The sequence below is a fragment of the Poecile atricapillus genome, chromosome 2, assembly GCF_030490865.1.
Source record: "Poecile atricapillus isolate bPoeAtr1 chromosome 2, bPoeAtr1.hap1, whole genome shotgun sequence".
Classification (NCBI taxonomy): Eukaryota; Metazoa; Chordata; class Aves; order Passeriformes; family Paridae; genus Poecile; species Poecile atricapillus.
In genome coordinates this window covers 35,799,996-35,825,530 of record NC_081250.1, presented here as the reverse complement: position 1 = coordinate 35,825,530, position 25,535 = coordinate 35,799,996, and the positions used below count along the sequence as shown (strand labels likewise).

Below are 25,535 nucleotides of genomic sequence, written 5' to 3'. Positions count from 1 at the left end.
TGTTCTTTAGGTATATTTGTTGGCTTCAGTTTTGATTAAGTGTTTAAAAGCTGTAATATATAATTTTATTCTGAATGGTATTCTTTTTCTGAAAGCTATCAGAAGTCAGTGAAATACTGATGACACTGTTGGCTTGAAATAGTTTTTTAGTAGCATCTGTGAATGTGATACAGCCATAGTGTATCACTTTATAATTCAATTCAAAATGTTTTTAGAGTAGGTGTGTATGGGGGTTTCACTGTTAAATGCCACAGGCTTGATTATAGGAGCGGACAACTATTCTAGAACTATCTCAGTTAAGCAACTCTAAGTATCATTCTTAACTGTCTTAGTAAAACAGGTTATGACACACTATTTCACGCACCCATGAAATTTATCAAAACTGTGAGATAAAATTGGTGCAGTTCATGGACAGATGAGTATCAATGACACCATAACTGTGCATGTTTTCCCAGTGTTACTGAAACATTGTAGTACTTAAAAACTCCACAGGTGTATACTCCAGTAAACTATCATGCTACCGAGGATGCAGGATTTGTACAGATGGAATGTGCTGTTCCAGAGACCACACATTTGCCTAACAGCCCACAAAAGGTAAGTGCTTTCTCAAAACTTTAATGTTCTTTATCGTAAATGCTATTCCCAGAAATTTGCATGAGGGTTGTGTAGCTTTGTCAAGGACCTCGGACAAGGTTATAGTTGCTGCTTTCAGCCGGTTGTTAAGTTCGGTATATCTGATTTCTGTGTGTAACTTCAGAAGTCTCACATTTCCTTGAAACTGTTAGTGCTTGTTTGCAGTGCTGAGGGCTGCATAAAGTGTGTGTTCTTCTTGATTAAGACCTTTTTCCACAAGACTCTTTAATCTGTGGAAATTCTAGGGAAGACTTACAGGTACTAAAAAAGCAGATTCAATAGCACTGCCTACTGTCTTAGGTAGATTTATTTTAAGCTTCAAATGTCTGAGTTGGTAACTTTCTCCTTTTCTCACTGTTTCATGGAAGATGGCCCCAGTTTAGCAAATATTTGGCTCTGAATTCAGTTTCCTAAAGGATAAATTTCATTTCTCAGCTGTTAGCCTAATCCACAAGAGAACTGGCATGTCACTGATTAGAATTGTTACACTGTTACGCTGAAGGGGGCTAGTGATTTATTACTATTAAAAGATAAAGGGGGAGAAAAAATTTACAAATACCTCAGGAAACACAAGGCAGTTGAGGAATCCTGATTGCAGAGTAAACCCTGTGACACACTGGCATTGCTAGCTAGTAATGCCCTAACTAAGAAATTGAGTATTGATGCACCTGTAACTGTATTTCAGAAGTCTGTGGACAGGGGCATGCAAACAGTATTATCCTGTCTGTCTAATCCTGAGAACCAGCTGACAAATGACTTTGTATCACAAGACAACAATGTAAAGGTATGTAGTAAAAGCAAAATTATATCCCTGAAACATAGCTGACCTTCAATGTGTTCACATACAGGATACCATAAAGATGAAGGGATTCATATCTGTGAATGCCACTTCCTTGTACATGCTCTGAGATGTGTGGGTTTGGCTCTCAGTTGCTTAATGGTGGAAAGAAGTGCTGAAATTGGATTCAGTGGGTTTAATCAGACAGCATAAAAAATTGCTGAACAGTCAACTAATGAACAGTTAGAGCATAAGTCTGTCTGGCTAGTCATTTCTCAGTGACATGGCTGAAAGCAGTAGATTGCTCCCTAGTTTGGACAGATAGTAGTACAGTGAAGTACAGTGAAGTAGACACTGTGGATGGTGGCTAGTTATGCTTTGTCTCTGCTTTAACCAATAAATATATCCAAGTTGGTAGCTGGTTGTCATTTTTTTGGTGTGTGTTCAGTCTTTGTAGGTTTGCAATTTCTGATTACATTCCAAGTCATGTGTAATTTAAGGTTATTAATTTCTAAGACATTGCTTCCTTTTTGTGAAAGGATAGATAGATAGGTAAACTAGACAGTTCTGTGCTGAAATGGGAATGCAAAAGCTGTGTTTTGTCAGTTTTGGAGAGGGGTGAATAGAGTACAGGGTGTCTGGAAATAGTTTTCATGAAACTTTGGTTGCTTTTTTCTGATTAATTGAATTTTTTTCTTGTCCTCTCTTCTATCCCATCCCAGGAGAATAAGACATTCCACTTGAGAAAAGGAAGGACAGTACACAAAAACATTTGATCAACAAAGACTTCAAAGTACCTAAATTAATGACCTAGATGGTACTTCAGTTCAGTTTAGCATTATAGAGTGTAACAATTTCTCCAAGATACTTCAAGTTCTGTTTGTGTTCATGTTCTACCTGTTTTGATACTGTTGTTGTTGCTTGAATAGTTTGAAGTTGTAAGAGTTGACAAACTTCAGTGTTACTGTTTGTGTGCTTCCCCTGATAAGTGACTGGAATGTTGGAGAGTTTTATGTGTTTGCTGTATGTGGATTTTTCTCTGAGCTTTAAGGTACAGTTTGCATATTACACATGGTTTTTTGTTAACTACAATTTGACTCATACTGACCACTTCTGCCGTTTAGAAATGGAAGTAGTTATTTGCCCAAGAGAATGTATTTTAAGACTGAACTCTTAAATCAGTGCAAAAGAAGATGAGAAGTTGTAACTGAGCTGAAGCCCTGTAAGTCCTGGTTGCCTTTAGACGACATAATCAATGTGATTATGTTCATTGATGACAGTCTATGTACCTGCAGTCTTGAAAATCAGTACTATTTTTGGGTAAATAATGAAGGGAATCCTGAAATTCATGTATGTAACTCAAAATGCAAGAATGTTATCTGTATTGGACACTCAGCCAATACAAGTTTTTTTTACTTGAAAAGTCTTAGCAATACCTGTATTTTAAACTTCTGAGAAAACACTGCACTTAAATAAGCCTTTGTTATGTGATGCAAACTGTTAATCAAAGAATGTGTATGACTGTTTTAATAATCATGTAGATTTTAGGTGTGTATTGTGAAACAGTGAAATAAATTTTTACCTTTCTTTGGTTTGCTAGATTTCTGGTGTGCCAAATCTAAATAATAACTTGTGGAAGCTGTTAAAAAAAGCTGTTAAAAACTTACTACTGTGTGTGAGATTTCCGGTTGCTATAAATCTATAGCAAACTTTGATTTTGTGTAGATACTAGCTGAAATTTAAAAGGAGTAGAATTGAGAAAACAGTCTGGTATGTTGGGTCCTAGATTGCTTTTTTTTTCCTCCTACTCAAACACCTCAGTCTCTGCAGACAATATAAGAAAACTATTCCTGTCTTGTTAAGAATGCATATATGAGTCTGTTTAGGACTGCACGTTCAGCTTCAAATTTCCAGAAGGTTTAGAGATAGTAATGGCTAAACAAAGACTTAGCCAGAAATACATGTTAGTGAAATATCTGTAAGGGAACTGGATATGTGAGGAAATATGTCTAGAGCAAATGTCCATGGACTCTTCTCAAGAGTGTTCTGGATAAAATTTTATTAAAGGAGGGTGGGGAAGAATGGTACAAAGCTGAAAAAAGTGGTGAAAAAAATTATCAATGTTCTGATGGCATAAATTAACCTGGAAAAAGTAAAGCCCATACTAATTTCTGTACTTGCTGTTTCATGTTACTGAAGATAGTATGAAGTGTTCCCATGATACTGATTTGCCACTTTTTTCTCAGACTGCTCTTTTAAAGATAGTGGTTTGATTGTGCTTAACTTCTGTGTTAGCAGCTTTTTTGCAAGGGCTTTTCTAGTATTGAATTGGGACCCTGTCCTTTCCAACTTTCAGTATCTAAACAAGCCTGCATGTGCTTTCAAAGCTGTGATGTCAGTTTATTGGTAAAAGGTAGCTGTTTCTTTGGAAATGCAGGTTTCTTTTTGGCTTGATGTTTTAGGTTGGCTTGGTTGCCCCAGGCCTTACCTGAGGCTTTCTGCTGTAGCTCTAAGAAAATACAAAGGGCCCTGTGCATAACTGTCTGTTTGAAGATTTCCCACCACCAAAAAAAAGGTTAAACCTGAACACATCTACACAGAGTGCATGTTTTCTGTTTATTTGACCGAGTGTTATGCACAGGACCATCTTTTGTTGAAATGGTCATACTAGATTCTTACAGACATGCTGACTGAGAGGTTTTATTACAGGGGAATAGCCAAGGCCTTCTAAGTACCAATTATTTTTTCTTCCATTAGATCATGTTCATGTTAGATAGCTGGTTCTGCTAGCTGCTTACCTGTAGAGAATTGATTTTTTTTTTCTTTAGTTATAACTAAACCCATGCCTTTTTAATGTTCTTTTGAAGTGCCATATAACACATAACATAAAGCATAACAAAACTAATAGGTAAGTCTCTTTACTGTTCAGAAAGCTGAAACATCTGTTTAATATTGCTATGACTGAAGGCATTTCCAAAATTAGTGCATGGTTGGAGCATTTTGCAAATTTGTACCCCTTGTATTCTTAAATCAAGTGGACCATGTTAACTGAGCTAGCAGGAGTAGTGAGTCCTTGTGCATCTGCATTTGCTTGCACACAGTATCTACATTCTATGAGAGACTCAAAAGCTTTGGGTGTACTTTAAATATTAAAACAGCTCTTTGCCAAAAGAAACAATTGCTTGGACAAGATAGAAAAATACAGTGCTTGCATTTAATTGGTATTCTAGAGCTATGGCACTTGGTTTGTTTTATGGTTCTTGCCTGAAATATCCCAGTTTGCTGTTTGATGGCCTTTTCATATCTTTTTACACATTTTGCCACCTGACAGAATTATTCTTGGAATGAGACAGCCAGACAGATGGTATTCTTGGATCTCCATTAGAATGATTGTCTGGCACAGACACTAATTCTCTGTCAAAATGGAAATATTTTTTTTCCTTCTAGGTATTTGTGTGCTAAATGAAGTTGCTAAGCTATCTTAATCTGAAGGTGATGTGGTCCTTTATTGCTACAAAGAAACAAAAGGGTTTTCCCTTATTTCGCAGGGGTTTTTTTTTGTATACTTTACTAAAAGAGATTTTTAAAGTCCTGTAACAGTTCTACAGTTCTGTATAGTGGGTGCTCAAGACAAATATGAAAAGGGTTTGCTGTTCCGTCACTTCAAGGTTATGAGACGGTAGGAGGTACAGAAATGAAGGCAAGATACAAACATGTTGCTGTAGAATATTTATGCTGCTAGTCCAAAAGCAATTATTGTATAGTTAGTTTTTCTGATTTTAATTTTCTCAAAATTTCTAAATATGTACTCAAATAAAGATGCATGCTGTAGCTAATATATTGCTGATGTAGTGGGATATTAGTAGTACTACTTAAAAAGACAGTACTGGTGTGTCAGCAGGACCTCTTCTCAGGGTGTGTGTATCATGCCCTTTAAGCTTCTGTTCACCTTTCCCTGTAAGTAGGTGTTCAGATTTCTGGGTATTGTTTGACCTGCTTGGTGTTTATACTAAAAGATCCTTTCCAACCCAAACTGTTCTATGATTCTGTCAAGGAGTCTGATTTCCCCATCCCCATTCAGGATCACGCTGGATTTAATCTCTTTAGGATGTCTTAAATTTAGAAGAATAATGTTTTGCTGTGTGGTACATTTTTTGTCTAGAACAAACTTAACCAAGTATTTTCCCTCATTATTTGGTTTGTTCCTTTATGAATGAATGTACAAGGAACTTTTAAGCTTTTTATAAAGTCTTCCTAGAACAATTTAGGAGGTTGTCATCTTTTTCTAGGAAAGAATTTGTGCTAACAACTGTAATTAATTTGTGGTTCATTTCATAGGATGGCTTGGGTTGGAAGGGACCTGTAAAGTGCATCTAGTGAACCCCCTTGCAATGACTAGGGATATATTCTCCTAGATCAATTAATTCAAAGCCCTTTCCACTCTGACCATAAATGTTCCCAAAGGGTGGGACATGGCCTCTCCTGTTCTTGTCTCACAGGCTTATGGAAGAAAGTTTCTTCTTTCTGTCCAGTATAAATCTGCTGTCTTAGTTTAAAAACATTACTCCTTCTATTACATCTTGCCCCTACTAAAATGTCTCTGTTTTTATTCCATGTTCCCTTTAGTATTGGAATGTCTCCCTGGAGCCTTCTTTCTGGGGTGAGTAATCCTAGCATGTTCTGCCTGCTAGGAGAGGTGCTCCAGCCCTTTGATCATCATTATGGCACTTTCTCTGGACCTGCTCCAACAGGTCCTTGTCTTTCCTGTGCTCAGTACTCCAGGTGGCTCCAGTACTCCAGCAGGGTTTCACCAGAGTGGCAGAATTGCCTCCCATGGAGGAAAATGGGAAAAACAACCCAGTGTTTTGGCCTGTGTCAGTTGATAGGATCATGTACTGCTGAGTTGTGTAGCCATCCAGTTGTTAGCATAAGCTGATTTTATTATCCCTGAATGTAAGGAAGCAGTTAAATTATTAAAATGGGATTAGTGGCTCCTGTATATCATAAAAAGATAAATGATGTCTTTTGTAAGACATGTAAAGGGGATTGTACATACATATGGTGGAGTAATCATAGAGAAATGTGTTCTGGGCACACACATTTCAATTTCTAGCTTTTAGGAGGACAGTGAGGCAGAGAATAGGATATGAATTGATCAGAGGCCATACACTAAATCTGAATCATCCGGGTTGGAAAGCATCTTTGAGATTGAGTTCAGTCTGTTCAACTGACACTGCCGAGTCCAACAAGAGTCTCCGCAAGTGCCACATTTTCTCAATACCTCTAGGATTAGTGACTACCACTTTTTTTGGTGGCCTGCTCCAACACTTGACAGCTGTTTTTTTGTGAAGAACCCCTGGCAAAATCTGAGGCCCATTTCTTCTTGTCCTCTAACTTCTTACTTGAGAGAAGAGGTGAACCTCCAGTCTCCTGTGTTGAGTGACAAGGTCTTCTTGGAGCCCCTTTTTAGCAAGCCTGAACAACCCCAGCTCCCTCAGCTGGCTTTCATCAGAATTATGCTTCAGACTCCTCCCCAGCTTCGTTGCTCTGCTCTGGACATGCTGTGGTGCTTCATTTTTCCTCCAGTGAGGGGTCCAGAAGAACACAGTATTCAAGATGTGGTCATACCACAGTGCAGTACAGGGAGAGAGTTGCTTCTTGGATCTGGCTGTTCATATTTTGTGATACAAGCCAGGATGCAGTTGGCCACCTGGGGACACTGCAGGCTCATGTTTAGGCAGCCCTGTTTTGCCCGGGGTCTGGCAGCTGTTTTGGAATTGCTGTGGACCTGGGGAATCTGACTGTTTAATTAGCAATATGAAGCAATAAAAATAAAAAGCAATGTGAAGGCCTGTGGCAAGTGTGTTGAGATGAAAAACAAAGGATGGGACTACCATGCTATTTATGATGATTTATTGCTCAAATAAGCCAGATAAGGTATCAGCCTTGAAGGCATGAGATTTGGAGAGAAGCAACTAGTCAGCCATAACTCAAGGTAGTTACGTGTTTCTTCTTCACACAGCAGTATACACATTTTGGTCCAATAGACAGTTAACATGAAACTTGTTTCTACTTAATAAGCTATCACTATAACCTATCATCATAACCTTTGCTCAGTTCTGTTGCACTGTGTGTGTTTCAGCCAATAAACTGATAGATCACGTACACACACATCTGTAAATCAAACCCTTCAGTGTCTAGGCATTTCTACTTTTCTATTTCCCACAGGGTGTTGATGCAATGTGATTTCTGCCCAGTGCCCTGAATGTCAAAGTGAAGAAATTCAATCAAGTACAGTAGATGGTGGTGGGAGTGATGTGGGATACTCTTATGAGGGGACTGTGGTTGTTAATGGGGCTCAGCTGCATAGATCACAGCTCCCTGTGGTCCTACCTGATGTCCTTACAGGTAACCAACATGATCTCTTCTCACCCAGCTCGCCCACTGGCCTGTCTTGCTCAGTGCAATGTCCCTGCAGCTCTGGGCTCTGAACCCCAGTGGCAGCTTGAGGTAGAGGTGACCAGCAGTGTGGGTTGCCCAGATGGTCCTTTTCTGCTGCTGCAGTTTTCCAGACACTCTTCACCAAGCCTGTGGTGTTTCATGCAGTTGTTGTGACACAAGTGCAGGACCTAGCACTTGGCCTTGTATGAGTTTCATAAAATTGGCTCATCAATCCAGCCTGTCCAGGTCTCTCTGCAGATCCTCCTTTCTGCCCTCCTGCACATCAACACTCCTGCCCAAATTTGTGTGTTCCACAACCCAGGAAGTGTACACTTGTTCTTGTCCAAATCATTGATAGACACTAAACAGGACTGGTCATTAGAGCCCCATTAGTAACAATCTGGATCAAACTCCCATTTGCCAGTATTCTCTGGCCATGGCCTTGAAGATTTTTACCTAGCAAATGAGCAAGCCAGGAGCAGCTGGTTTGCCCAGGAGAATGCAGGGGAGAGCTGTCAAAAGCTGTACTGAAGTTTACTAAAGTCAGGGGGCTGGGTACCCCAAGAACAACTGGTGGAAATCTGAAGGTAGCCTCTTACTAACTGGGGGGGAAAACCAGCTTGCTGAGTTGCACCGTGCCTCATGGAACTGAGCAGCTCACAAGTGATTTTTCAGGTAGGTGTCAAGTCTGCTGCAGGTGATGTTTTCATTACAGCCATCAGAGGGCTCTCACATCCAGGTCTACATAACAGACTTTGGCTGAGGTTGAAATGTCAAAGAGCAATTGCACAGAAAACACTGATTAAGGTATGTGCTTACAGCATATAGACAAAAAACTTGTAGTGTGAATAAGATTTCCCTTAACACTGTTTATTATGTTTATTTTGAGCAATTGTGCAGGTTTGATTTGCCTAGAGTATCGGGGGACACAGGACCTCCCCCAAAGTAGATAATTTTCCTTTTTATTAGATGTTTTACTTGTGCAGATGAAAATTACCAATACAGCACTAAATGTTAGGATTGTTAACTGAGGTTGCTTGCTTGGTACTCCTGGTTTTACTTTCACTAGAATAGAGATCTTTATACATGATTAAGCAACCTATTTACTGAATCTCTCCTAGGGGAAAGTGTTGCAACAATGAATTGTGGTTTAACCCCAGCTAGCAACCAAGTACCACACAGCTGCTTGCTCTCCAGTGGGATCAGGGAGATAATTATTAGAATTGTAGCTAGAAAACTTGTGGGTCGAGATAAAGGTCTTTGTAATAGAAAAAGCAAAAGCCTTGCACACAGGCAAAACAGAACAAGGAGTTAATTCACTTCTCATGAGCAGGCAGGTGTCCAGTTTTTTCCAGGCCAACAGGGGCCCATCACTTGTAACAGTGACTGTGGAAGACAAATGCTATCATTCCAAATGTTCCCTGCTTCTCCTTTCCCTTATTTTATAGATTCAGCATCATGTTCTGTGGTCTGGAACATCCCTTTGGTGAGTTGGGATCACATGTCCCTGCTGTGTCTCCTAGTTCCCCATGCATGCTCAGTCTCATGGCTAGCATGGCAGTACAAGAAGCAGAAAAGGCCATGGCTCAATGTAAGCACTGCTCAGCAATAACATCTCTGTATTACCAGCATGCTGTTCGGCACAAAACCAAAACATCCTCATGCTAGCCATTTCAAAGAAAACTAACCTCACACAGATCTTTGTCAGTAAGATGCTTCCTGTAAATGCTGCATTCCATGTGTTTTTGACAGTGAAGTAAGTGTGTGGTCTGTTTGTTACAGTATTCATAAAACCTTAATTGACAGTTGTGCTTATCTCACTGATGTATTGGTTATTCCCGACTTAGGAGAAAGACTCTGAAATTACCCGCTTTCTAATGGGGTCTGTGGTCGTTTCATTACTTAAAAGTGTGATTGTGTTAACAGCTTTTAAATGTAGATTTTTTCAAAGTAAGATAAAAATGATGAATAGTGATGAAGTTTCCAAAATGTTATTTTAGTACTGTGTTGCTCATTAGTAGATTGTGAAGTCTGGGCTGATGAGCTTTGTTCTGCTGTGGTTCCCTGAACTCAGAAGGGGGCACAGCGCCTCAGAATGCCAGGCTCTAGAAAATGGGCAGCTTCTGTGCTGTGTGACAGCTCACACCAAAGCCTGCTTTTTACACTGAGACAGTACTAAATGTGGCTGCCGGGTTGAAGGAAGCCTGGAAAGGGATTTTTTTACTTCCCATGCTTTATGTTACTTGATTGTATCTCTTCAGCTTTTAAAAACAGCCTTTTAGGCAGTTGATTCCATGAATACCTGTAAGAAGTTCAGGAGCCTTGAGCTGGTGAGTCAGTAGATTGAAATAAAAAATAATCCTGGAACTGACACTTTAGCAAATCCTCCTGCATCCAGGGAAAGAACATCTTCTGTGTTCCTGTGTAAATTCAGGGCCACTGCAGAAACATTTCACGTCTCAGCATAGCTGAGCAAGTATCTACTGACTCCATTTCCTTAAGCTTGGTGGGGAATTGAAGCACATCCAGTTCTGAAAGGGCTCTTACTCGTTCTTTCTCAAATTCATAGGCAGGCCTTGAAGTAAAGCCAGCATTAGTTGCAAGCAAGAGCTCCTCCAGACAAGTGAGGTTTGGTTAAAAAACTGAGCAGTAGACTGTACTTATTATTTAAAATAAGCTTTTAAACTGCTCTTTCAAAGAGCATTCTCAAATAAACGAGACTGAAGTATTTTTATATTTCAAGCCTTGACTTTGGTCTTTGGTCCTAGACTATTTGATCCATTTTTTGAGATTTTCATTCATATGCCTGAATATGACATAGATCAGTATGGTGACTGAGCTGGGTGCAGATGAAGGTACAGGAATTCTTACAGGCTAAAGATACATGAGGAGTTCACTGTTTTTGTGTTCTTATTCACATTGTGCATTGTTATACTTCACTGTGATCAGTCTGGCTCATGTCTGGTTTATAACCATTGCAGTTCTATTTCTACCTGTTAATCTTCACACTGTGGTGGACCCAGCTGTGCAGTCCATCTTGTACGCAGAATGGAACCAGTTGCCATGACAGCATACAGCTACCTACTGGTGGCAGAATAATAGGCTTGTGACTTCTTTGGGAAGTGTCACCATGTTATTTAGTCTTCAGCCAGCAGGTGGGGTATTAAGCTAACAGAAACCTGCCAAATACTGTAATTTATAAAACCTTTCTCTTGGGGAGCACTACGGTTTGTCCTTTTATACAATAAAAGCTGTCCATTGCAGAATGTAGCGATTCTTATTGTGGGCTAATTATTTTTTTTGTTAAAAAATGTAGCCGTAAGAAATGCAATGAGAAGGTTTTGTAGATTGCTAAAAACTGTATTATGAGTTGTAGTGCGTTTGTAAGAAAGGGAGGGTTTGTGAGCAGGTTTGACACTGGATCCAAGTATATCATCAGGATAGAGCTGGGCATTCTGTAGGGAAGCAGGTCAGGGAAGTTTGAAACATTGATGTATTCCTTAGCTGAAAAAATCCATCAGTTTATTCATAACTCTTTTCCCTTCCTCTCTTTATTGTACGGTGCTTATAAATCAAATCCTTAAATGAACTCAACAGTATTTTAAATTATTATAAGTCAGAATAGGTTTTGATTTTTCTTTCTGCTTTCAGGTAAGTCTAGTTTATTCTATAATCCCAAGAATTTGATAAATACAAAACAACAAAAAGAAAATCCTGTAGAGATACCCAAATTTAGTATATTTTGAGTCTGCTCATTTATCCACCTTCTTTGTTCCCTTTTTTACAGAGGTGGTGTTGAAATGAGTAAGAACATGGATCACTTCTTTAAAGTGGATGCTCATTCTTAATCTCTCTGTTCTTGTAAATGGAACACAGTAATTGCCAATGGGTGGGAACTCAGATATGTGTTTTACCCTTACTACTAGTGCTTGGTGTTACCTGCTGTTTTCAGTGTTGCCTAGGACCAGATCCCTCTAAGTTGGTTGGAGGAGGGGAAGTGGTTATCCAACAGAAATTGTGGATAACTTAATTTTCAGTTGCTATGTCTGCTTCCCCATGGGAACTGTGAGATCTGTGAAATGTTTACTTTATTGGATGACATTTTCCAATATAAAATATAAATTTTCACTCTGTGATAGAGTATTATGAAGCCAACAGTGAACAGAATAAGAAATAAAGACTTAGGGTTCAATTACATATTTACTTATCTTATTACAGAAATAATGCTAAATAAGTGAAAAAAATAATAAAATATTATTTTGCTGACTTCTTACATTTGATAGAGGCTCTTAAGTAGTTTTAGTTAAGAAGTACTGTATGTGTCCAGATAAAGGTTTGTCTAGTTCAGTATTGTATGTTATTATTGGAAACCCGTCTGTAAATGGAACAGTAAAAAGGCAAAAAAAAGAATATTGAGAAAATGAGAGAATTGAAAAATTGAGAAAATTGCTCGGCTTCTTGTGTCTGAGGTTCTCATATTTTATTCTTCCTTTTGGTATGTATTGAAGAGAGTAGCAAGGTAGGCTGTGCTAGAGTGTTTAGCCACAATGTAATAAAATGCAGTTATAAACAAAAATAATTATATTTGCTGCATGAATCCAATATGTTTTCATCTTTGCCTTTAAGGCTTAGTAATGTTTTAACCTAAATGACAATCCATTAAATTGTAACAAGCCTATTACTTAAAAAGAAACAAACCAAAAGGTGAAGCTAAGTTCTTTCACAGACCATTAGGATTTTTTAACAGATTTTTTTTTTTCATTCTCAGTGTTCTGAAAAGAGCTTAAATTCTGTACAGAAAACCCCAATCCTGTGATGGAACTGCCTATAACAGAAGGCAGTAGTTAGTAATATTATGTATTTATACCTGCAGGTCTCCAGAAGTACTCTTTGTTGTAAATATGATAGTTTCAAGTTCTGTGTACATGCTGCCTAAGCACCCAGAAATATCCTCTCTGCAGAATTAGAAGCAGCTCCTTAGGCTACAGGAGAAGTTAAGTCAGGAAGGTTCTAGTGTATCTGATGAAGTATTAACTGAATTAGATTTTTGTACCAAATGGAAAGGACATTTGTGCTAATGTTGACTCCAATTGTGTCCTGAAGCTTTGAGTTTTGGTGACAGATCCTGTTACAAACTACTAGAGTGGTCTCAAGCTAAGTGGCAAGAGTCTGTGTTTTGGTAGGAGGTGATGTATTACCTCAGACCAGCCTGCTTGGTTTGTAACATGCAGCTTCAGAACCATGAAATTCATGTTTCTGTGTCTGTTCCCCCACATATGTACAAGCTTAGGATGAAACAGAATTATATTATTGTACTGTTAGTTACTTTGGAAAGAATGCTTTTCAATTGGAAAGCAGACATCTCAAACTTAATTGGAAAGGGAATTCTATCTTGGGATAAGAATGGGACAGTTAGGGGAATGGCCTACATGCTATGGCCAAGTGCCACTGGCAAGGCTGTGTGGGAAAGAGACAGAATCTCTCCTCATACAACAGTAAAGTTTATTTTACTTTTGTCTGAATTAAGTAACATGGAGTGTAAAACTTCTATTTCTTTTACCTGTTAGGAAACTGAAATTTGCTAATTTGATTTTTTGATATTACATTTTAGAAACCTTATTAACTGCTCTTTCAACCTTTATGCTGCAATACATACCTAGCAACAAAGAGAAGGTGGAGCTGGTGGGGAAAATGCAGTGCTGTGACTAGTGACAAATGCTACGAAGTGTTTTGGATATATTATTTATATATATATATATATATATATATATATATATATATATATATATATATACATACATACAAACACTTATAACTGTAAGGTCAAGGATGGAACTTAATAGTTTTGTTTTTCACTGTTCCCAAGTGCATTGCACGGCAAAGTAAGGTATCTAAAGACTTGCAGCATGTTTTTTCACCTTACCATTCCAGAAAACAAAAACAAGAAAACAGTGCAGAAAATACCAACCTTTGCAGTTGCAGAAAGGTAGTCAACTAAAATATTGGCTTATTAGTACAAGTGCACAGGTTTGTTTTGTGTCTGTATGTAAATGCTAATGTATAGAGTCCACATTTGTCTTGTTTGAATGCTACTCACTTTGTTAATTCATCATGTGCTCAAGCCACTTCTCATCACTCTTGGCTTTCTGTCTTTGGTGTCATGAAGTTCTGCAGGCTGAAATCACTTTCCCAATGGCACTACCTAGATTGGTATGATTTTCCAGTTTTCAAAATCTGAAAGTAATCCATAGGTACTCTGCTTATGCTTTTCTCTTGATAATTGAGTCTCTTTGGAGCAGGTTTTTCTGTCCTGAACTGTTACTTCTAGTTGGATCTAGAATAGAAAGTGCTGTTTCCTACTTATTATTTATACTGCTTCTTAGGAGTCTGGGTTAGATCGTGGTCCTTGTTCATATTCTGTCTTGTCAAACTTTATCTTATTAGCTATATCTGATACAAAGAGCTATACCTGATACCTGTTACACAAAGAGATCTGGAAAGATTTTACTGTGGAGGGTGAATTGTTTAAATAGATTTTGGTCTGAGAAGTTTAAAGAAAACTTAGGGTAGTTGAGGCCAGCGATACTTCTGGTGTATAAAACAATGCACTCAGAATATACAGTTCATGTGCAGCTTCTGTGAGATCCAAAGTTTGCAGTAGGGATTAATTAATTATAACCCACTTTTCATTTTTCAGATTGTTTCATTAAGTATTGAATTTCCTAGGACTATGTCTGTATAGAATTTATTCAGATGGTAATGAAGCAAATTCTTCCCATGAGTTATTACCAATCACTCTAGAATCAAGTGTTCAGAACTGTAAGATAGTGAACCATTCTTGTCTTTTGCCTTGTCTAGTCACTATTGGTGCCTCTGGAACAGCTGGTCTGCTGCAAATATGCATCTACAACTTCTTCAGACAGGGAAGTAGAAATACAGGCACTGATCTCTTCTCTCTGATGACAGTGACAGGACCTGAGTGAGGCTGACTCTGGGGAGGTTTAGGTTGGAAAAGGCTCTTCACTCAGAGGGTTGTTGGGCACTGAAACACTCCTTAGAGAAGTGGTCACAGCACAAAGCCTTGTCTAAGTTGAAGAAGTTTGGACAATGCTGTCGGGCACATGGTGTGATTCTTTGGCCTGTCGTGTGCAGGGCAAGAAGTTGGATTTTGATGACCCTAGTGGGTTCCTTCCAACTCAGGAAATTCTATGATTCTATGAAATTACTAGAATATTACTTTTCTGGGGTGTAGCTTACCTATCCATCTTCTAAGAAGGTAATAGACTATTTAACACTTAGTAAAATTTGCATGAATTTTTGCATTATTTAAAGAGCTTAGTTGTCTAGGCCTTTTTCATCTTAGTGAAATCTCTCAAATGAGAATCTCAGCTGACCTCATTAGTACAGTTGGGCACCAGGTATCTGGTAGGTGGGAATTTACAACTTGGGAAAGTCTAAAAATTGCTTTCTTTTATAAGTGATTTAGCTTAATGCAATGGAGGAAGGGAAAAATGCAGTGATTTGTTCATAGTGTTCTGTTAAACTGCTGGAATGTTCAGAAATGGAAATATTGTATGAGTATGTATCTAACTCCTTATTGATGGTACTAAGTAGGGCTTAATCTGGATATCCAGAGAAAGGAGAAGGCACATACTCCAGCTCCTTCAGTAGTTCAGTTTTTCTTGTTAGCATAAGTCTTAGTCTTCTGCTCTGGTTTATAACTAACTGACCTTTTATAGAGGGCTTTCATGTGCAGGTTTTTTGTATGCAAGAGAAACAGCTTGTTCTGTAATCTGAACAGGTCATAGCTTCTCTCATGCTCGTTAGAGTGGCCCTTCTGACAAGGAAAATTTGGCCACTGTTCTCATTGCATTGAGCAGGAGTGACTTTAGTGCCAACTTCATAGAACAATAAATCTCTCTCTCTCTCTCTCTCTCTGGACAATGGTCTTCTATATGCAGCTATTTGAGGGCATATCTTTCCTGTTTCTGAAGGTTCTTCTACAGCTTGGATTTAACCAAAATTATTAATGAGGTGAGAATGTGAAATCTGTGTTAGATCTGTCAGATGTGTACTAAAACATTCGAGAAAGGCAAAATAAATAGGGATGAATTAAATAAATTGTCAGAAATTCTTAAATGTAGCCACAATTTTCCTCTTGCTTGTACAGAGGCATATCTTGTCAGTAATGATCATATGAAAAATTGCATCCACACAATGTTATATAACTATGTATAGTCTTCAGAAGTTTATGTCCATAAATGCATTTTAGGTTTCAAGATTATAGAATGCAGCTTTCAGAAAGCGCTTCCAACCAAAAGACTGATTATTAATTAAATCTAGCCTCTGCAGCTCCCTAGTAGTTGCTTTCAAATGAACAATAGAAGCACTTTAATAATAATTAAAACAAAACAAAAAAATGTCCTGTGCCATTAAAATGCTATAGTGGTAGGACTCATGCTTCAAGTTAGTTTCCTTGGAAAATAAAATGTGAGCTATTTTCAATAACTAATTGGGCTAAAATTGTGAGCCAGTCTGAGTCGTAGGATGCCTCCCTGCTCTGGAACCCTGGAAAGGCAAAAGTACCTGCTGCTTCTGAGCAAGGGTCAGATTGTGTACTGCTGCTGGGACAGAAAGGGTTATACCACCATCACCACTAGCAGCTGGGGACTGGTCTGATTCTTCAGCAGCACTGTAGATCTGACTTCTCCAGAGCCTTCTAGTCTGTCTAACTTCTCCAGATTGGGAAGCAGTTTTCCTGGTATTTCTGAGAAACTATGGCTTAGTTCTGAATAACACCCGATGATATTACTTCTTTGCCGTAAGAAAAGAGTTCATCAAAAACTGAAATTTTAAATTTCCACTCAAGCTTATCATCACCTCCATGTCTGGAGTGCTTCAATCTGTTGAAGACTCAAATGTTGAAAGCTACAAGACATTCAAGATCTTGCAAGTGCAAGAGTCTTGGAAAAAACAAATTGGAACCAGACATGGGCCAGACAGTTACAGATCCTTTCCTGGAGCTACCAGGTGGCAGCTTGCTTGGCACTGTGGAATTGTGCAACACTGAAAGAATGGTTTTCCCTACCAATCATGCCAATTTGTACCAACTGAGGAGGAAATGGAAATGAGGACAAGGGGATGATATATTTAGCATTGGTAAGACAGAGGTACTTTCTACTACAGGACCCAAATACAAACTAGAAATCAAAAATGTGGTTTATCAGCAAATAAGAAAAAAAGGTCTGATCATTGAGTAATTAAGATGTTTCACAGCAGTTTGCAGTGGTAATCTGAAACTAACAGTAACAATAAATGAGGAAAATATGCTAAATGACTTGTCTACCTCAAATGGAGCCTAGTTTTTCTGATTTTGCATTTTCTTTCATATTTTGTCTTGTTAATAAAAAAAATTCAATAGATCTTAACCATGCATTTACATAGTAGAAGACAAATAAAACAAATTTTCTTTACTGATATTTTGGTATCTCTTTCTCATTAACAGGAATCAATCAGAAGTAACTTAAGTTTTTCCAAATCCTGTTCAATGTGATGTAGCAGGTGTCTGTTGCTTTTTGACAGAGGAGACAAATTTTATTCTCAATGAGCTTTAAGTCTTTTTCACACAAGTGTGAAAACTAGCAAAATGGGATGTGGTTACCTTGAATACTGGAGTCTAAGTTTGTAGTAAAAATAACAGCAAGTGGCATTGCACTGTCATGCAAAAAAAAAAAACAAACCAACAACTGACTTACACCAGTGTGGATCTTTCCCAATTAGTTGATCAACTAGTGCTTGGAATAGTGAAGTAAGTGGTTTCCTAGTGGCATAACTAGAAACACCTTGCACAAGACAGAAATGCTGTGCATGTGATTTCATGCAGCTTTTAAAGATATGTAATCTCTGCCTAGGCCAAAATAAACACAGATATTTGGCCAAGTAGAATTCTTCAATATCCCACCAGTAGCAATTTACACCTATGCTGAACTTGCCTTACTCAGCTGCACCCAGGACTACAAAGTGCAAATAGAAAATGTGATCACTCCTGCTTGTGGTACAGGAGGTTGTAGAGCTCTGCACTGCTATAAATGTGTGGATTTACCAGAGATTACACTGACTAGACACAGAAATAAAACATTTTAAAGCTCTTTTTAACTCCAGGGCAAACTAATATTCCCTAATGGAGTGTCTAGGGGCAACATCTTACTGTTGATTAAAGGAATAAGGTCTTTCAGTTGTTTATTGTTAAATGGTTGTTAGAGTAGTATTTTATACTTAATTACCAAGTCTCTACTGTTTTGCTGTAGTTTATTGTTCTTCAGAGAGATGTGTGTGTTTATATATAATTTTCACCACAACTCTGAAATGTCTAGGGCACTTGTGTAGGATTTTTTTCAAGTTGATCAGATTTCTCATGGAAAGAATGTTGTTTGTTTTTGGAATGCAGATGAAATATCTATTACAGATTAAGTTCTAGATTGTATCTTAAGTCTTTACAAAATAGCTCTTAAAGAGGCAAATAGCCCCAAAATATGTCTAAAGTACATACTTTAAAAAAATATATGAACAATAGCAAGCCAGAACTGAATTTTGAAATTCTCACAATGGTAATCTAAAAAGAATAGTTTAGATGTACATCATCATTTTAGATTTTATACTATGTTTCAACTTGCATGAATTACATAATTTCAATATTGGGACACCTAAATAGGTGATAATAGAGGTATCCTATTCAGGTAATCAATCTGCTGCTTCTCCAATATACTTTTGTAGTCACGGGAAAACATGTTAGCATCAAAACTCTTATGGAACCAGATTTCAATTCCAATTTTTCTCTACTGAAAAGTGCAGGACTGTCCTAATGGGTCATGTATGTAATGCTTGAGTAGAGGAATTCCAGGTTGAAAGGGTGCATCAGAACATCTCATATGAGATGTCTGTAAGTTTGCAGTCATGTCTGACACATGACCATGAAGTGGGCAGTGGAAAAATGGTTGGTAGTGCCTAGGTTTGTGCTTTGTGACCTGTTGTAAACACTAATTTGAAACACTTTTCATCTGTACAGGACCTTATAACAATCTACAGACATTGAGGAATGTTGTTTTTCTGCTTTCCTTGATGTATCCAAGAAGAGTCTGCACCAGCAAAGGTCTTCAATGTTGTCAGACATTCTTTCAATTTGATCCCTAAGGTGTAGATCTGCAATTTCTACGGTGTTGGCAAGGTCTGGCGCTTCGGATGTTCCTTCTGGAGCCATCTCTGACCCGATGTGTTTACAATACAGGGAAAGCTGCACTATCACTTCTCCTTACACACTTAGCAATCCTTCCCCATATGCTTTAACAGTAGTATTAGAAAAACAGCTCAATTACATGGCACCCTGATGTGACTGCATGCTGCTTTCTCACATGGTTGGAAAGCCAGAGAAACTAATGAGTAGAGGAAAAATGATGGAGGACAAGGAAAGAGGAAAACCTGTGTGTATAATTAAAAGAAATGGAGAGGATAAAACCAAAATACAGAAGGAAATGAATAAAGTTCCCAGACAAAATGCACTGCTTGGGTTTGTTTCATAGTTTAGTGCCAGTGCCAGTAAAGTACCTTGATTTCTTCATTTCCAATGTGTTGATGCTACAATTTTGGCTACTGACTACATTCTAATGGTGATAGTTGCATGTTAAGAGGACTTGAAGCCACTGAAGAAATTTTTTTGTTCCCTGATGGCACTTGAGGGAAAAGTGGGGGGAGTACTTTCAAATAGATGTCATCCATCACTGTACCAGCATTTAATAGAAAAATATTCTGCACTTAGGAAGGAATTAATGTGCCAATGTACTGCTTGCTTTATATATTTTTACATAATTTAATTTTCGTTTATGCACCTACACAGTAGGGAGAGGTTCTTAAGTGGGCCAGCTGTAGCAAATGTATTTATGCCTGCTAGGCACAAGGACTTCAAGCAGTTTATGTACTAGTCAAGGGTGTTTTAGGAGATGCTGAACAGGTTTCTGGCCTAATAAGGGGAAGTACAGTGAAGGTGGTGCACAAAGTCCCAGATTTGGTTCATAAGCATTACATTTGGGATGGATATATGTTTTTCTGGAGAGACAGGGAAGATGGGGGTGGAGGGTTTCCCCCTCTGTAAAAAGAGCAGCTGGAGTGTATGGAGCTCTTGGACTGACAGTCAGACTGGCTGAGAACACTAAGGATCAGAGGGTGACTGTGGTGGATTACAGACCAGCAACTCTTGATGAGAGATGATTAAAAAGCAGCTCTGTGACATCTATGGGTCACAGATCCTGATTCTTGGAGAGGAGTGAAGCTTCTTACCAGTTGGATGAGTAACATGGTGGGATGTAAGTGATCCCGCAAATTTCAAGAAGCTTTTTTTGTAGATATCCTGAACCAGAGGTGTTGCACTAATGGATGTCCACTAACAATGAAAAATTGTCTAGGAATGTGAGGATGGTAACTCTGGCTATAGGCATGATCACAGAATGGAGTACAAGATCCTGAAGGGAGTGAGGATATTGTGACTCAGGACTTAAGAGAGAAAATTTTGGCTTATTTGAGGAACTGGTAAATGCAAGGGAGGTTTGAAAAGTGAAGGGAGCCTAGGAAACCAGGCAGATTTTTAATGGAGCCTTTTCCCAATACAAGAATGACATCTAAGTAGGAAACCATGTTGATGCATTGGGATACTAGCTACACTAAGTGGGGAACATCTATGGCAAGGATATCATGGTGGAAGCATGAACAGGTTTATAGTGAAGGAGTTACAGAAATATCAAAGCGTGTAGGGATGGGTGTAGACACACAGGGGCTTGTGGAATCTCATGTTGCTCTCAAAAAGCTCTGTTAACAGTATGGGGCTGGAAAAGGAACATGAAGAGCTGTTGAACATGAGCACAGGTAAGGCTGATGTACTCAGAGCTGCCTTTGCCTCAATGGCCTGAACCGTGCACTTGGGGGCAAGATTGGAGCAAGCGAATACCTACCAGCAATGGATGAGGATCGAGAGAGGGATTCTTCAGAGAACTTGACCTGGACAAATCTGGCTGGGCTGAGGTTCTGGGCTGTCTGAGGGTGCTGGGAAGATCTGACTGATGCCTTGAGAGCAGCTACTCTCTTTGCCATCAAGCCTTACAAATATTTGCCACCTTTGATAAAATGTAGGCATTTGCAGGCATAGGGGTGGTAGTTGATGCTATGGCAATTTTAGTAAGGTGTTAGGCAATAGTTCTTGTGCTACTTTTTTATGTGTTTAGGACTCTCTAGTCTGGGTTGGTGGACAGCTAGGTGGGTAAAAAGCTCATTGCGTACTTAGGGTCAGACAGTTGCAGTTTAATGAGTTGCACTTTGCCTGGAGGACAGAAGCAAGTGGGATCCTCTTGTATTTTAACATGTTTTTCAAGGACGTGGAGGAGATGACAGGATCCACTGTTGCCATATTTGCACATGGCTGCATACTGACGTGCCATCAAGCAGCTTCAGGGCTGGGCTGCTATCCAGAAAGGAACTGGGCAGGCTCAAGAACAAGCCAGCATAAACTTTTTGAAATTTAACAAGGGTAAACATTCAGCCTCTGGGAAGGGAGGGCACCTTGCAGAGATTTAGATTTGGGATTGCCTGTCTGGGTAGCAGCTCTGTTGCAAAGGCTGTGGGCATGCTAGTAGACAGCATGACCACAGCCAACAAAGATAACAATAGCATGCCAGTAGCTTGGAAAAAGTGACTATCCTCAGCTATTTGGCACTCACTAGGGCTCTTGTAGAACACATACTGTGTCCAGGTATGTCATTCCCCTCTCAGAATCCAGTGCCAAGAAAGTTGTTGACAAGAAGCTGGGACAAGCTTAGTGGAGGGCCAACAAGGCCAGGGATGGAGTATATGTCCTACAAGGAGAGGCTGAGAGAGCCTGAACTCACTTGACCTGGAGCAGGTTCGAAGGGACAACAGGTTGTCTGGTCCAACCTCCCTGCTCAAACAGGGTCATCCTAGGGCACAGGATTGTGTCTGGATGGTTTTTGAATATCTGCAGTGAGGGAGACTCCACAACCTCTCTGAGCAATCTGTTCCAGTGTGCAGTCACTGGTGCAGTAAATAAGTTCTTCCTCATATTCAGGTGGAACTTCTTGTACATCAGCTTCTGCCCCTTGCCTCGTGTCCTAGTGGTTGGCACCACAAAGAAGAGCCTGGTTCCATGCTCTTCACAGTCACCCTTTAGATATCTTACACAGATGAATGAGCTCTCCTCTTGGTTGCCTCTTCTTGAGGCTGAACAGGCCCAGCTCCCTCGGGCTTTTGTTGTAAGAAAGATTCCTCAGACCCTTGACCAATTTTGTAGCTGTCTGCTGGACCTGTTCCAGAAGTTGCATGTGTGTCTGGTATTAAGGAGCCCAGAACTGAACACAGCAGTCTAAATGTAGCCTCAAGAGGGCTGAGCAGACGGGCAGGATTGCCTCTCTTGACCTCCTGGCAATGCTCTTCCTGAGGCATCCCAGGATTCCCTTGGCTTCTTTGCTGGCTCATGGACAACTTGTCCTCCAGGACCCCCAGGTTCTTCTCTGCAGAGCTGCTTTCCAGTAGACTGGCTCCAAGCCTGTATTGGTGCATGTGGTTATTTCTCCCTGCATTTGCCACTGTTGAAGTTGAGATGGCTCTTCTTTGCCCAACTCCCCAACCCATGAGGTTCCTCTGAAAGGCCGCACACGTCTCCGAGGTATCGGCCACTCCTCCCAGTTTGTACCATCATCGATGATGGGGGGAGCACAGGGGAGCCGGGCCGGGGCCGGGGTAGGGGCTGAGGCGGGCAGTGCGTGGGGGACTTTCCGCCCTGGCCGGCGGGCGGAGCAATCCGCCTTTGGGCTGTGCCGCTGGAGCGGGCGGGAAGCGCGGCTGCCCCATCCCTGCGCGGCTGGGGCTGGGCGCGGGGCTCTCGCCGCCGCTCGGAGGAAGAGGAAGTGGCCGCGGCCCCCGGCCGGGCCGAGCGAGAGCGGAGCCGCTGCTCCGGGCTGCGTCGCACAAACTTTGTGCCGGGCGGCGGAGCCGTGTGGCGGCGCGGCGCTGCCCCGGCGCTGCCCCGGCACCTCCCTGTCGCGGAGCCGAAGGGGGAGCGGCCCCGGAGCGCGGCGGGCGGGCACGGGCGACAGCCGGAGTAGGAGGAGGAAACGCTGTCAGCGGGGCCGGCCGTCTCCGCCCGCCGGGCATCCTTCAGCACCACCGGGCTGCGCTTCGCCCGCTGCCTGCCCCAGGTACTGCCGCGCACCCCACCGGCTCGGCGGGCAAACTTGGTGAGGGGGCGGGAGGGGGCTGCTGCTGGGCAGGGTCGGCGCGCCGGAACGGGGAAAGCCACTCCTGGGCTCCGACTCGTCCTGGACCTCCGGCTCCCGAAGTTCGGAGCCGGGCGCGGGCTGTTCGGCGTTCCCGGGTTCGGAGGGGCTGCTGGAGCCCGGGGCGGGGGGACACACTGCCTTCCGCCCGCTCCCCGGACGGGTTTCGGGCTGTGCAGCTGCTCTGAAGGGGTCCGCTCGCTGCGGTCCTGCCGAGGGGCCGGAGCGGAGCCCGCCCGGGAGGGCGGTGGAGCTGGCGGGCGGTGCCGTCCTGTCAGCCCATGGGTGCGGAGACTGCCGGGCTCCACGGGGCTGCTCCCGGCCGGGGCGGACCGGAGGCGGCATCGCCGGCAGTCGCTTCCAGCTATTGGGATGGTTGTCCGCATCCAGCCCCCGCCGCGGTGAGGCAGAGCCGGGAGAGGAGTGAGCTCTGAGGGGAGCCGGGCGGGCGCCCGCCTGCCCGCCCAGCCCGGCGCCGCTCCTCACATGCCGGGCACCTGGAGGCGGCGGTGCCGTGCCATCGTGTGGCTGGCTGGGGTCTGGGATTTTACAGTCGCTGTTTTCTAATTCTACTGCTTTTTCAAGTTCTTGATATTGTTTCAGCACGGTTTGCTTTCAAGATAAAGAGGCAGGGTGACAGTGGTTCAGCATTTGTACGTCTGGGTGAAGTACGTCTCTCTTCTCTCAGGTTTATCTGAATTCTTATCACAACAGCCTCTTCTTACAGCCCGAGTATTTCTGGAAAAGGGGAATTTAGTTGTTTTAGTTGGATGGACTTTACTGTTCTTCTTTGATACTTTCGGCTTAGTCTAATAATTAATAGGAGACATTTGTTCTCCATTATGCCTGAGCGTGCTTCCCTCCAGAGTGCTCCCGGCTCGGACCAGAGACCGAGCTGAATGAGAGGCTGCTGTGTGGCAGGACAGGGAGTGGTGCTGGAGTCTTGGTAAGGGTGTGCTAAGGATACTGCTGCATTGAAAATAATAAAAATATAACTATACCTGGCATAATGTTTTTTAATGTTTTCAGCCTAAGTTTGGAAGCTGTGGTCTGATTGTATACTGCTTAAATTTTAATTACCTTTAAAAATTTTTATTTATTTATTTATTTTGTAGGAGAATAACCTTATCAAGATGTAGCTGGCCTCTAGCTTACAAAGGGAGATCTTTTTATTCATCTGCTTTTATGTTTGCTTTTTTTTTAATGAATCCAATCCATTTCAGGTCCTGGTATTGAATAGCAAGTTAGTGGCAATAACCTTCTTTAAAACAATGCTAGTGGTCACATTCATGTATTTAATTTCTGTTTTTTTTTCTAGGGAAAAAGAAAAGTCTCAGAATGAAGGGTTATTGTAGGAATCTAGTTTAACCTCAAGTAAGTTAGACAAGGGGCTTTCCACGTCTTGAATGTTGGCATTCCCCAGTCTGAGAAGGAAGCATGAAATGAGTATATACAGCTGTGATTAAATACCTAAGGGAGTTCTGCGCTGTGGTACTAGGAAACACAAATACCATATTGGATATAATGAATTTGCCTTAGACTCTGTGGTAGAAAAGCTGGGGTCACAGACTTGTGAAGAATAAAAATCAAAGTTGATCAAGTCTCTATTTGAAGTAAGTAAAAAATATTCACATAACTATTATTCTATACCTAGCTTCATGTGAGATCCCACAGCTTCAGACCTGGCACTAGTGATCTACTTTACTTTTTGCCTTCATCAGGTGGCTGGGGTTCTACTCTAAGGCAAACTAGCAAAAGGCAGTAAACATAGCACTATCAAGTGTGTAATTTTGTGTTTTACTATGGTTTTACTCACTGTCATTAAACAGCTGTGCATACATTGCAATATGCATCTGTTTCTCATGCCTGTTTTCTGTGGGTTTAGAGTGGTGTGGGGTTAACTTTAAAAGAAAGTTGGGTTCATATCTAACATTCCTGTGCATGCTTTTGTCAGGTTAATTCAGTCTTCATTTTCTTTATTTTCTAAGCTGCTGTGATTTCTTATGTTCTTGATAGTAGTTCTCTAAGTCTTTTTTAGCATTCACATTTGTACATGGTATTTTGGCAAAATTTTACCTGTGCATTGTTCAGTGACATTAACACTTTGTTATCTTGACCAAAAAATACACCAGCTAAAAGTATTATGTAGAAAGATATGGTATTATCTGAATTTTTTGCTTTACTGAAAGACATCATCATGGTATTACCAAGTATTTAATATTTTGGATGAGTGTTACAGGGTGATGTGGGAAGCAAGGGTCTCCCACCAACCTACTGTTCCTCACATTGCTCCCTACCACTAGTGCAGTTCTTCATTAATTCTCCACCAGTTCTCTCTGATCTTGTTTGCT

General features: G+C 40.8%; 2 protein-coding genes across 3 annotated transcripts in view; both read left to right on the top strand.

The window, feature by feature from the left end:
• DAZL (deleted in azoospermia like) overlaps positions 1-22,079 on the top strand; it is a 32,769-nt gene extending 10,690 nt beyond the window's left edge. Inside the window, exons 9-11 of the mRNA XM_058831061.1 lie at positions 493-594; positions 1,319-1,417; positions 21,978-22,079. Of these exons, the coding sequence (XP_058687044.1) occupies positions 493-594; positions 1,319-1,417; positions 21,978-22,079 (303 nt within the window). The remainder of the gene's footprint in view (positions 1-492; positions 595-1,318; positions 1,418-21,977) is intronic.
• A 700-nt stretch (positions 22,080-22,779) lies between these two features.
• RFTN1 (raftlin, lipid raft linker 1) overlaps positions 22,780-25,535 on the top strand; it is a 96,507-nt gene continuing 93,751 nt past the window's right edge. The window contains exon 1 of one of the 2 annotated variants that reach the window (XM_058833288.1): positions 22,780-23,106. The gene's annotated coding sequence lies outside the window, so the exon portion shown is untranslated. The remainder of the gene's footprint in view (positions 23,107-25,535) is intronic. The other variant, XM_058833287.1, reaches the window with a different exon arrangement.